The 13,643-nt window shown below is 38.0% G+C and overlaps 1 protein-coding gene across 2 annotated transcripts in view; it reads left to right on the plus strand.

The window, feature by feature from the left end:
- Positions 1 to 811: 811 nt before the first annotated feature.
- LOC306878113 (histone deacetylase 9-B) overlaps positions 812 to 13,643 on the plus strand; it is a 38,827-nt gene continuing 25,995 nt past the window's right edge. Inside the window, exon 1 of one of the 2 annotated variants that reach the window (XM_079430236.1) lies at positions 812 to 1,427. In XM_079430236.1, the coding sequence (XP_079286362.1) occupies positions 1,316 to 1,427 (112 nt within the window). In that variant the 5' untranslated portion in view covers positions 812 to 1,315. The remainder of the gene's footprint in view (positions 1,428 to 13,643) is intronic. The other variant, XM_079430237.1, reaches the window with a different exon arrangement.

Below are 13,643 nucleotides of genomic sequence, written 5' to 3' on the forward strand. Positions count from 1 at the left end.
ATATATATATTTTATATATAAAGCAGTATAAAACAATATAAAAGCAGATTACTTAATAATTTTTTTTTTAATTTTCTAGTATTATGTAATATTTAATTATTCAAATATATTTTTTTAAATTATATTTAACTTTTTTTTAACTGATAAATAAGTTTTCAGATATTTTATGCATGAAAATATACCCTTGTATTTTTCTTTTAGGAATAGGGGGCCCTGTAGCCCTATAAAGGGGTCCAGAACAGGATAACCTATAACTATATGGTGTCAGGCAATACAATTTTAATAAAATTTTAATTTGTGCCTTTGCATTGACTTATCCAACCTGCATTCATTTTTTTAATCAATATAATGCCTTTTGTTCCATTTTAAATTCAAGATATGAATGCAATTTGCATTTTACTCTGCATGCCGAGCACATAAACCTTGCAAGAGTTTCAGCGGCGCAGCTCAGAGCAGCAACGTGTCAAGCAAAATGCAGGGAGGTAATATTTATATCTCCAGAAAAACCGGTAGTGTGTCTTTTTATGGAGGCCAGAGGCATGACAATGGAAGAGAGATGGAGTGAGAAAGAAAACGAAAAAAAGAGATAAAGATAGACAGCATACTAAACCGAAAGAGCGATAGACACAGAGACATGCCTTCTGGCTGTAGATGAGGGTCACAGCTGTGTTTGGTATGGTATTTTTAAACGCATCAATGCTGCTCCAATCCCTGCACCGCGCCTGACCTATTTATAGCCTGAGCCGGCCATTGTTCTATTTCTGTCACCTGTGGGCCATGCTCTTGTTGATTCACATGCAAATCGGCCGCCTCCTCTCTGCAGCAAGCAACTTGATAGAAAACCAGAAAAAGAGAGAGAGACAGAAACAGGAGCTGAATGCAACTCCGAACCACCTTGGAGGACAAAAAAAAAAACCTGTTTGAGAGGGAGGGAGGACCGAAAACAGTGAATCTGCCACATCGGGGAGAAAATAACAAGCAGTTTTGTTGGGACAAGAGGAAGGCAGAGTGTGAGAGACTCTCCTGCTGATTCTCAGAGCCACTTAGGTGTCGACTGGAGAAGAATGAAGAGATGAGCAGAGCAGAGGAGGAGTGAAGCTTTTTAGTGTTAGTGAGGGAGAGCTCTGTCACTCTTCGGGTGTCAAGCGGAGGAGGAGGAGGAGGCAGGGGCGAATGTTCTTGGTCTCTTGAGGGAGAGAGAGAGAGAGAGACACAAAAACACAGAGAGAGAAACCGAGAGAAGAGGAGGGGACAAGCTGACAGCAATACAGGAAGAGCAGGGCTGGCAGACGATGTGCTGCTAACTGAAGTACTAATGCTCCAGACCATTTACGAGGCCGACTCCTGTTTCTCCACAGACGGCATCGGGAAACACCGGCTGCCTCTGACCCCTCACGACGTTGACATGCACAACGTCAACAACTCAGGTGACTCTTTTTGTAAGATCTCTGGCAGTCTTTTGTATTGTGATAAGAAGGGTCTTGAACTTGTGGAGTTTTATCCTGCAGGGCTGCAAGATTTGAAGTGCTGTAAGATTGTTTTTGTGTTGTTATTATGCTGTCTGAGGAGAGACTTTTAGGAGAGCATCATTCTGTGGATGACTATTAGTGGGTTTAACCTTAAACCACTAAATTAACAAAGGGGAGGCTCAAGGTACATGTAATTATCCTGTCAGACGTCAGAAAGTGTAGGTTATAATGGGGATAAAAACAGAACACGTACAGGATGTTATGCGACTTTGGCCTTTAATTCAGGAGAGAGGAAACTTCCTGAGAAATACGGCGTCAACATGAAAGGCGCGCTACTTTTCGCGTTTGTCAAAGACAATCAACTCGTTCTATTTTTGACCTGACACTGTTTGCCGAGAGCTTGGGTCTGACATCACTGAGCGAGGATGTGTTAGCTTCATTGTCTAAAATTTGAGCGTGACTCATTTTTGCTCTTTGCTGTTGTTTCTGACTTGTGGTCGCTGCCAGAAAGCTGCTCGCGCAAACTCTGACTGGTTCAAAACGTGTTGTTCTGGGAAATCCATGATATGAAAGTTTGGGTGAATGTGGGGGAAGAAAGTGCATATATAATAAGACAGATTGAGTCATTTCGGTTCCTGAAAGAAGGGTGGAGGACATTGCTTCACCTCTGATTTTTCTCTCTTTGCACTTATCATCGCTGAAGCGCAGGAGATGGTCTGCCTAGATTTCAGCATCGTTGCAACATAACTGAAAGTACGCTACATTTTTTCGACACACAAGTCAGCGCACACACTGCCTAACGCAATCCTGTGGTTCTAAATATAGCTCTAACCCTCATTTGTACGAGTACTGTGCACAAAGACAAGAGAAAGACTGAGCTGTCGTCTTTAATAAGGCTCAGCAGAGCAACCTGTTAGGGGACAAAGTCCAACCAATCAGGGCAGTAGGGCGCCCCGTTCCTCGCCCTAAACTCCTCCGCCTGATACCGAGCCATTCAATTAATGCTCATCTGTCCAGTGAAAGCCCCGTACAGGCATGCATGGCATTATAAAGAAGTATGCAGTTAAACAACAGCCACCCGAGCGAAGCAGGCAGGCCTGTTGCTCACTCTGTGGGTCAGCTATTCTTAGTATGTTATTTTCAGTTTATAGCATTAGAGTGCTAAGATTAGCTGCCGTGGCGCTCTGCTATCATACCATCTCCACAAACTCTTAATATAACCATACAGTGGAACAGTTATTAACAGAGAGTTTGTCACCGTCATGTGATATGCGGAGAGGTTTTACATCTGTTATTGTTGACAAGGGGTCTGCTTGTTAAAAATGTCCGTTTCTTCTTTTTGTGTTTCTGCTCGATGCAAATAGCACTGCTGCAAAATTCCGAGTGTGGGGTATCTGGAGTAGTTTGACTGTGATCTTTTCACTGTGTGATCAAAAGACAAACTGAAGTTAATGTGTTGTGGTAACTGAGGCAAATAGGTCAAGTTATGTGTTCCTTAAGGATTTAATCTGTAACACTGAACAAGCTCAAGGAATCAGCTCTTTGGTTCAAAGAAAAGATGTGATCAGAGTCGAGGCAGAAATCTATGGGAGCGATGCTGCAGTCGGAAGATGTTTATTGTAATGCTAATTTGCACCCGCTGTCAGTTTTAAAGCATTGAAGCTAGTCTTTGTACAATTGTTATAATCATTCTGACAATTCAGAGTAAAGCAAATGTTAGAAGGTTGAGTTTTCTGTTGAATGAACAAAATGTTTTGAATGAATGGTTGAAAGTCATCTTCTGTTTGGCGTGAAATGTCTTATAGTAATACAATTTGTTCTGGTCTATTTGACTGTGCTTCAGCGAAAACACAATACTAAGTGTCTCAAATGTAAAGAACTCATAAAGAGATCTAGTCTAATATACTTGCAGTAATTTTATGCTCATCGAGCAAGCAGTCCCTTAATGCAGGTGATAATTAGCGACAATTAATTTATTAGTGCAGTTTTTAATATATTTCTGAATAAAATAAATGACTGTTCATGCATCATCTTGTTGTTTTTATCTGTAGCCTTTAACAATTGCTCCAGGCTATTTTATATTAAAAAAATAATTTATGCTAATGACAGTGATGAGAAAATAATGTGATCATGCGGTCTATGGAGAACTATAAAGTAGAAAATTGCACCTTTTGTTGGGCTGATCTTATGAACTTATTATTCATCATAACAAGTTGAATGGCTCTCTGGCTGATGTTTAATGCCAGGGCTGTGATTACACGTTGTTGGATGGAAAAATTCGTTTTTACATTTTCAAGATTTAGATTATTGCAATAAATCATTTTGATAGGTTTACTAAATAATTTTGAAGGAGTTTCAATGTATTTAGTTTTTAATCTCACAGATATGTATATTGTGTTCCATACAAACACAGTATTTATACATGATATAACACATTTTTGAATTATGTTATATACACACACACACACACACACACACACATACATATGAAAAATGTTCACATTTTTTAAATGTTGAGCGAAGCTATTTTCTATTCTTATTTTTAAAAATATATTTTTAATATTTATATTTTTATAAGAATTATATATCAGGAAAATTAAGTCAAATATATTTGCTTTACTTATATTTACTTTTAATTTTTAAGGCATTTTTTACCCCTGTATTTAATAATGCATCCAAAAATAAACCCCGAAAACATATTTTTTTGCTGAAAGGGACGATCTGGATTCCCCCTGTCTTGTTTTTGCTGTGAGGAATAAGCTTCTACTTAAAAATACAGCAGCGTTTCCTGCTTTAGACACGCCTGCAGCCCAGAATAACATCAGCCGTAATGAGCACTCAGTCACCGCAGCATATGCAGCCAAAAAAGCATCACTGTTTTTACTAAGAAACACACCGTATCTCCTCCAAATATAAAAAACTGTTACTGACAACAGAGGTTAAAAAATAGAATTCAATTTAACTGTGCCGGAGGCTAATTTATAGGGCACCTGATTATTTTGCAGCTTGTTATCTGTACTCCGTATATAAACAATGTACCAGCCTCACTGAAGAAAAGGTTAACATATGCAGCATTTGAAGCATACTAAAATATGAGAATATTTATGCTCTTTTTTTATACATTAAATAAAAGTCATGAACTCTATAATTTAATTAAGCTATTCAACATTGCACTGACTCTAGCAAGCCTATTTTAAACTAAAGGTAATTTTCATTTTAAATTAAAAGGTAGCAATCTTTGATCCCTTGTCCATCTTGTCACTAGATGGCGATTTAACCCCATTGATACAGGATGAACATTTTTGCAGTCAATTCAGAAATAAATTTGCTGAGTTTATTGAAATTAACCAAGGTTCAGTGGATGATCCTCGAACACTTTGGAATGCAGTTAAAGGATTTATAAGGAATAACTCAATTTCATATGCCTCTTTCCTTCAGAAAAACCGACGCAAAAAGATAGTTGAACTGGAATCACAGCTCCAGAATCTGACTAGAAATAATCAGCGTTGTTTCTCAGACAATACACTCAGTAAAATCATGGCGGTTAGGTCCGAACTCAATTCATTATTGAGATCCAGGGCAGAATTCCTGATCCAAAGATCCAGGCAGAATTATTATTTTCAAGGGAGTAGATCAAGCCACCTTTTAGCCCTAAGATTACGCAACAGTGAGAAGTTTGCTAATATTTCAGCAGTGAAATCCCAATCTGGGCTCATTATGACAGACCCAAAAGACATTAATATCGCCTTTCACTCTTTTTACTCTAACCTCTATACTTCATCTGCTGATGGTGACCCTGACTCTTTTGCATCGTTTCTGTCCAACCTTGATTTACCTAGGCTGTCAGATTCAGATCCGAAATCCCTGTCTGAACCGATCACTCTTCAGGAGCTGGAGTCAGCAATTCGATCTATGAACAAGGGGAAGTCCCCAGGCATAGATGGCATTCCAATCAAATCATATACTACTTTTTGGTCGGATTTAGGCCCCCTCATGTTAGATATGATACATTTTTCAGTTACTCAAGTCAGGAAATCGTCTCAAAAAACTATAATGGTATTCTAGCCAAAATATCCTCAGATTTGGAAAATTGGTCTCGTCTTCCTATTTCTTTTCAGGCCCGTATATCGGTGATTAAAATGAAAGTTCTCCCACGTAGTGATTTCTTTTCTTCCATGATTCCTCTCGCTCCACCGGTTGGCTACTGGAATAAACTAGACGCATGTGTTTCATGGTATACATGGGATGAGAAACGACTACTTTACAACGATGTAGATTACATGGAGGTCTTTCTTTCCCTAATTTTAGACAGTATGCTCAAGCCTTTCCCTCTGCCCTTTATCAGTTTGGTTTGATCCTGACGTTTTTGTGTCTTGGAGAGCAATTGAGGAATCTATTGTTTATCCGTATAAATTTAAGCATCTTGTTTTTTCGGGAGTTCCGCTTAGGCAGTGTAAATCTCTGTTTTGTCCCATTGTAAGCCATCTCCTCTCCACATGGATGGATGTTGAAAGATGTTCACAACTAGTTACAAAATGGCATAGGCATTCGCCTATTTTCCACAATAATAACCTTTCGTCAGGCAGTACTCCATTTCATTGTCCGCAATGGACTCATAATAAAGTAAACACTCTGGGAAATATCTATGATGATAGTGGTTTAAAATCCTTCCAGAATCTTAAAACTCAATGTAATCTGCCAGGCACCTCCTTTTTTATGTATTTGCGTATTAGATCGGCCCTACGGGCATATGGGGTGCCTTGGAACTCTCAATTGCCTGTTCACCCTTTGCATAAACTAATCCTTCCTTCTGAGGAATCTCCCTCCTCTGCTTCAGTCATCTATCTCTTTCTTCTTGAGCATTCAAGCAAACCTTTATCTATTACAACTGTTTGGGCTTAGGATTTTAATGAGGATGTGCATGTTTTATTTTCCGATCAGGTATGGGGTATGTTTAAATTGTCTTCTAAAAACCCTAATCACCAAATGATTCATTGGAAATTGCTGCATAGGGTTTACTTGACTCCAATGAAACGTTTTTATATGAATCTGTCATCTTCTCCTAAGTGTAATCTCTGTTCTCAAGGAGTTTTAGGCACGTTATTGCATTTTTTTTGGGAGTGCTCCTCTCTCTCACCTTTTTGGACTCAGCTCTCACTGGACCTATCATATTTGTTGGGTACTGAGATGTTTGACTCCGCATAATTTTTTCATGAATGACTTTTGGGACTTCACCTTGTCCGTCCAACAAAGATCTTTACTGTTAGCTGCTCTCACAGCAGCAAAACAAATTGCTAGTCAACCGTTGGAATCCTCTTCACACAATGGACAGATGAACCTGGACTGTGTATTTGTTGGACATTATCTCAAAGGAACTCTCTACTTCTCATATACATGGATTTAACGTGAAAACTGTAAATTCAATGGCATTCAGCTTTTAATGTTGTGTCTTCTCTTCTAAAATCTTTGTAAAAATTATTTCATTGTCATTTATCTATTAATATTAATTAATATTTATTATTGTTATTTATTTTAATTAATTTATTTTTTGAGTCTACCAAGGGGTGGGTTTTAAATTTGTACAGCTGCTTTTTGTTTTGTACTACTGTTCCACAAAATAAAACTTAATAAACAGTTGTTAAAAAAAAAAAAAAAGGTAGCACATTATTGTGTGAGACGTTTCTTCCAATACAGACTGTCATGTATGCATAGACACTTAATTAAGAGTCTAATTTAGTACCTTTTTCACTTAACAGTGTGTGGGAGGTTTGCTTTTATGGCTGTATGCAGCACTACAAACTCAAGGCTTTGATCATCTCAGTAATCAACAGTAATGAGAAACATCAGTCTATGAGAAATGCATTGCTCAAGGGATTATGGGAAATGTAGTACAGCAGAAGAGTCACCATATCCCTGTGGGGAAAGGGAACCATTTGGACGCGGGGCAGGATGCTTGTCATCCCTTCCTGCTAAAAATAAAACAGGGTGCTTTCGGTCTTCGAACTTGTGTTTACTGATTCAGTGCCACATCTGCACCACCATTCTCATCTCATGTCATACCGTTCAGTTGAGAACTTGTAAGTAAAACCACAACTAAAGACAGTTCTTGAAAGCTATAAGGTGCTTGAAATGTTTGTGGTGGTGGGGGGTTAAGGGTGGGGGTGGGTAGCGCAATAGCTTACATAAATTTGACAGGGTGCTCTTATTTTTGCCTCAGTTAAAATTACCAGATGGCTCCACACGTTTGACAGTCTTTCACACATTCCCTATATTAAGAGTGTGCTCAGAAAAGCAGTTATATTTAGCCCAGTTACTGCTGTTTGCGATAGCTCTTCTTGGCTTCATTACACATAACGTTCTTGCAAAGGCTCGAGGCCAAAACAGGTGATGCAAAAATGGCCCACGTCCCACTGTAGTCTCAACAAGTGTCTTGTTAACATAATTAAAATAGAGTGGCGGGATTGACGAAAAACATGAACGTCATTGCGGTTCTATAGCATCCAACCTGTTGATTCATTTTGTCAACAATGTATTATGAAAGCTAAGCGGACTGAAGCAATATAGGTGTTACCGAATTACGCAATCGGTTGACGTTTGTTGTTAGTGGTTCTCACACAGTTTGTACGCTAAATATGAATATGTGAATGCAGTCCTAAAACACAGGCAAAGTTTCATGTGTACGCAGTGCAACACCTCCACTGAATGATACATCATGAAACAGTCAGTGAATAGTGAATCAAAAACTTTCAGAGCAACCAGTTTAGTCTGATTCACAAATGTATGACTCTTATTAGTTGGTTCTTTTTAGTGAATCAAAACATTCAGGGCAACCAGTGTAGTCTGATTCACAAACCAATGACTCTTAAGTAGGTCATTTGTAGTGAATGATAGGAATGTAACGATTCACTCAACTCACGAATCGATTAGATTCACGATTTTAATTTTTTTACAAAATGAGATTTAAGTCAAATTATAAATTAAATGTGTCCTTTTATTATTGCTTGGACAAAATGCAGCACGTTTCTTTGTGAAATTTAAATATAATACTATATAATATACTACTATAGCACTTGCATATTATTGCTCTTTTGTTGGTTTTGAATGCTTCATTTGTAAGTCGCTTCAGATAAAAGCCTCTTCTAAATAACAAACTGTAAATATAATGTAAATGTAAATAACAAAACTAAATTGAAATTTTAAAACAAGCTCCAAATCAAATAAATAACACAAATCAAATAAATCTCTTCATATAAAGAAAATAAGGCTTTGTCTGTGCTCTTTCCATTTAAACTTAGAGGCAACCACTGCATTTTAATCATGATCCAAACAAAATGCTGCATACATGCAACATGAGCAGTTTTTAATCTAAATTAGATTGTATCATTTCGAAATTTGAAGCAAAAACAGAATGGTCTGACTTCAGTTTTGCGAACTGCAAAACTACTTATAACTACTTTATACATAAAAATATCTGAATGAAATGAAACAGAAGACGAGCTGAATGAGACACAGATTCAGTCTTTAAGTTTCCTGGTTTCCACTGTAAACAAAGCAGCGTTGCACTTATGAATTTTAATATGCATTATACAGAGGCATTATGAAAAGAAAAAATACCATCTAAACTTTTCTAAAAGACAGTAAGTTCCCCTCAGACATACATTCATATAAACTCCTACCCCTAACTGAATTGCAATTTGTTTAGCATCTCAACCGATTTGAATCATCACATATATGAATCGATTTTCAACCAGCTCGCGGTTAATCGCTACATCACAAGAGAATCAAAAACTTTATGGGGAACCAGTGTGTAGTTTGATTCAGGAATGAATGACTCTTATGAATTGGTTCTTTTTAGTGAATCAAAACATTGAGAGCAACCAGTGCAGTCTGATTCATGAATGAATGACTCCTATGAGTCAGCTTCTTGTAGTGAATCAAGAACTTTCAGGGCAACCTGGGTAGGCTGATTCGGGAATTAATGACTCTTATGAGTTAGTTTTCATAGTGAATCAAAAACTTTCAGGGCAACTTTGCAAACTAATGATTCTTATTAGTTGGTTCTTTGCAGTGAATCAAAACATTCAGAGCAACCAGTGTCCGAAAGCTTAGGCAGCTGACTTGTTGCACAAAGGTACCTCACAAAACTGATTTCAGACCGACTTCTGAGGCAGCTTAACTCTTTATTGATTGAGCAGAATATAATTTTGTCTGTATCTAAGTAAATATTTAATTACAACAATACTAATTTTTCACTAGAAATGACATCAAAAGTGGAAAAAGTTAGTCAAAACATACATTTACACAACAACTAACCATGAACCACAACTTTTAGATATCTTTTTAAATTTTTTTAGTTCAAATGCACAGGATTGTGGGATATCATAGGCAGTGAAGGATACATCTATGCTGCCTTCAAAAACTGAATCAGATAAAGGTATGTCAGTAGACAGGATGTGACACAATCAGGGCCGTCGCTAGGGGGTTGAAAGGCGGTGACGATTATAGGGGCCCGCGGCTGAGGGGGGGCCCCCGGCGATCTCAACCGACTGGCTGAGGCCAGCCTAAAAAGATGCTCAGGACATTTGACGGGCCACTGCTGTGCATCGTCACGAAAGCTTATCATTTACACGTGTACTTTCAAAAGATTTTAAAGCATTCAAACACAAGATGTGGAAAAGCTCAACTGAATACAGGCGCGCCGTGTTCGGTGCCCACGCAGAGAGCCGCGTCTCATGGACAACAAGACCGAACCGAGCTCTCTGCGTCCTCCTACACCTGAACGAACAAATACAAATCGCAGTTTAAACTTTCAAAAAGAAAAAGATGTGAAAGAGCCCAATTCAGCGCACGGTGTTCTGTGCGCATAGGGCGCACGAAGAGATACGCGTCTCAAAGCGCTTGAACACCGAATTTGCCTCTTCGTTCTCTTGTACCGACAAATACAAAATTATGTCAAAATACCCGTCTTGGAGAGTATCCTTGAAAAAACTGTTGGTTATATCTAAATTGAAAGTAAACAGTGGAGAAAGAAATCAGATGTGCATCATTATATTGGATGCACTGTCTCTTAAAGTGACTGCGCCTAATTTACTACTGTCGGTGTCCTTAATGTTAATCCAAGAAAATGAAAGAAAGAAAATCAATCACTGCTCTTGACTGAATTACTTTGTAGTTTTAACAAGAATTAATCCACAGTCAAACCAAAAATTATTCAGACACCGGATATAATTTTTGATATTTGTTTTTACTAGTGGGTGCAGGACACTATGGTTAATTTTTATTGAGCATAACAAAATAAAGTAAACTGTGACATATTATACCCAAAAATTCTTCATACAGTGGACTACCAGTAAAACTGATAAATTTGGGACCAAAAATTATTCAGACACTTTGAGCTGACCATGTTTTGCTTAAGTGTTTTTTCTTTATGCAACCTTTTTACACCACAGACTGAACGAAATTAAGCATTGCTTGGTAATTGGTCAACAAAGTATTGATAGTTGTGTATATTGTCATACAGTTATCTGAATTTTTGATTGATTGTAATCCATTACATACTTTTCTATCAAAGTCATCTGACATTATCAAGCTGAATTTGTTCTGACACAGTTTAACTCTGAGCTCTTGTCATATTTTATTACAATTTTCTAAACTGTGATAATGTGAGAAATGTTGAAGGTGTCTGAATAAATTTTGGTTTGACTGCATATTTAATTTTTACAGTGAAGACTATGCAGTGCTATTTTACATTTGATTATTCGGTTTCTGTACCTGGACCCCTACAAACTTGAAAAAACTTAAACATTGTGTAAATAGCACAAATAAATAAATAAAACAAATATACAAATTAAACGATTTCAAACAGGGCCCACTGGTACAACCTGCACTGCGGCCACGCAAACCCCAGCTACGGCCCTGGACACAATCATTGAATTCCTACTTCCGTATATGCTGCCTGCATGCCATAATTCCTGAACAAATAACTGTAACGACGTGGACCTTTTAGTGAATCAAAGAAATTTAGCACAACCAGCGTAGTCTGATTCACGAAAGAATGACTCATATGAGTTGTTCATATGACAGTGTGTACTTAAAGATACACATGATGTGTTTCTTTGGTAATATTAAAAAAAATATATATATACATTAATTAAATGCTTCTGTTTTTTGTGTGTGTGTTTAGTATTGTTGTTCAATTAAAGCCAATTATTGGATTGTATTAATGCCGCCTCAAAAAAAGCAGCATAAAAAGTGTAAAATCACCTTTTGCAGGAACTGATTTAAACTCGTTGATGAAATTATCTCATCATTTTGGAAGTTTCCCCAAATATTTATTCTTAAAAGGTATTAAAAGACAGAAGTGTTAAGGAACCAGAACTGTGAAAACGAATCAAAAAAGTAATCATTAAATTCTTTCCAGTTACCATCCTTAAACCCTATAGTTCACATTAGAAGAAACCTTTTGACCTTTGATGACGTCAGTGCTTCTCTTCCCAACTATGTGTCGCAAATGATGTCATGCTGTCTGGAACAAGGTTAAGTTGTATTATCCAGAGAGCCATTTGGTCTAACCTGGTCATTGTTAATCTTCAAACCGCCTGCTACCAGTTGAGTTGGGAGGTGTGAGTGGGTTGACCTGAGGTTTCTTTGCCGAGAGCTCGGCTGGATGGTCGGATCAAAGTGTATCATTTTAATGACGGTAGTGGGGAGGGCAAGCAGGGAAACATAAGATAAATGAGATATCACCGTGGTGAGCGCTCCAAGCCAGCAGGTGTTTCTGAGGCTATTTTTAGCTCCATTAGGGCAGCGAGCCCAATGCCTGTGACTCATTGTTGAAGCTCATTGGCTGACTCCACGAGTGCTGTAAGTACACAGGCTGCTCTTTGTAAAGAGCTCTCTCAAGTCAGAATTAATATTCCCCCCCCTCATTCCAGGATGCTTAGGGTCATCTATTTGGCTCACTAGAGAGAGCTGCTCCTTGTCTCTTCAAAGTCAGCTCTCTGCTGAGAAGTGCCGCCACGACAACAAACCAAGGTGAATTTTTGCTAAACACCGAGAAGTTGGACCTGGCAGGCATTGCCGATGTGCATCAGTGTCGACAGAAAGAGGGAGAGCTTGTGTGTGTGTGTGTATGTTTCTGTCTTATATAAGGGATGATATAATATCCATGGGTGCTCTCGGGGAGGAGACACCACACAGCGCAGCTCAATATCTGCAGGAAGAGGAGTCATTATGATGTCGCCAGCGTTGCCATGGCAGCCAGTTTGGGTGGTGGATTGGGTGTGGGTTTTGTCATAGTCTAAGATTGCACCACTTGCTTTTACGTTGCTATTTATAATCAGCGGTTGCGCATGCAGACATTTTTGATGATGGCGGAGAACATTATGTTCAATCAAATAAGCACACAAATGCTTTACCATTAATGTGTGAATTGCTGTGTGTGTCACAGTAAGTGCCTTGCTATGGCAACTCATTAGGGAAATATTCTAGACTTGAGAGACACTGGTTCATGGATAGGATTTGTAATTTAAATGCTTTGCCCCTGTGTGTGTGTATGTGTGTGTGTGTGAGCATGGAACAGCTGGTGGTTCACTATGCCAATAACAAGCTTTCTGAGGATTAAAGTTACATAGTTAATGAATCTAGTCTCTTGCATCCAGTGTGTTTATTGAAATCCCATCCATCCATCCATCCATCCATCCATCCATCCATGTTCTGTTTTTCAATCACTCTGTCATTCTATTGTTCTGTCATTTTGTCATTCTGTTGTTCTATGAATTGTTCAATCTTTCTATTGTTCTGACATTCTATCTATCCATCCATCCAGCCAGTCATCGTTCTGTCTGTCATTTTGTCTGACGTTCAAAATATAAAATATTTTGAAGATTGTTTCAATTTTTTTTTCTTTTTCTTTATCCCCATAATGAAAAATAGTAGGATTCAAAACAACAACTTCAGACCCCATTGACTTTCAGCTTGGACGAAAAATAAAATATTGTCTTTTCAAAACATTTTCTTTTGTGACATAAGAAATAGAGTGATACAGTTTTGGAACAACAACAACTTTAAATAGAAATGACATTGCTGTACCTGAAACCATGAACAAATCAATATTCTCAGTTATTGATTCTGTTTATCAGCCATTAAGGATACTTAAGCACTCATTAAAAATTA

Source organism: Barbus barbus, assembly GCF_936440315.1.
Source record: "Barbus barbus genome assembly, chromosome: 12".
Taxonomy (NCBI): Eukaryota; Metazoa; Chordata; class Actinopteri; order Cypriniformes; family Cyprinidae; genus Barbus; species Barbus barbus.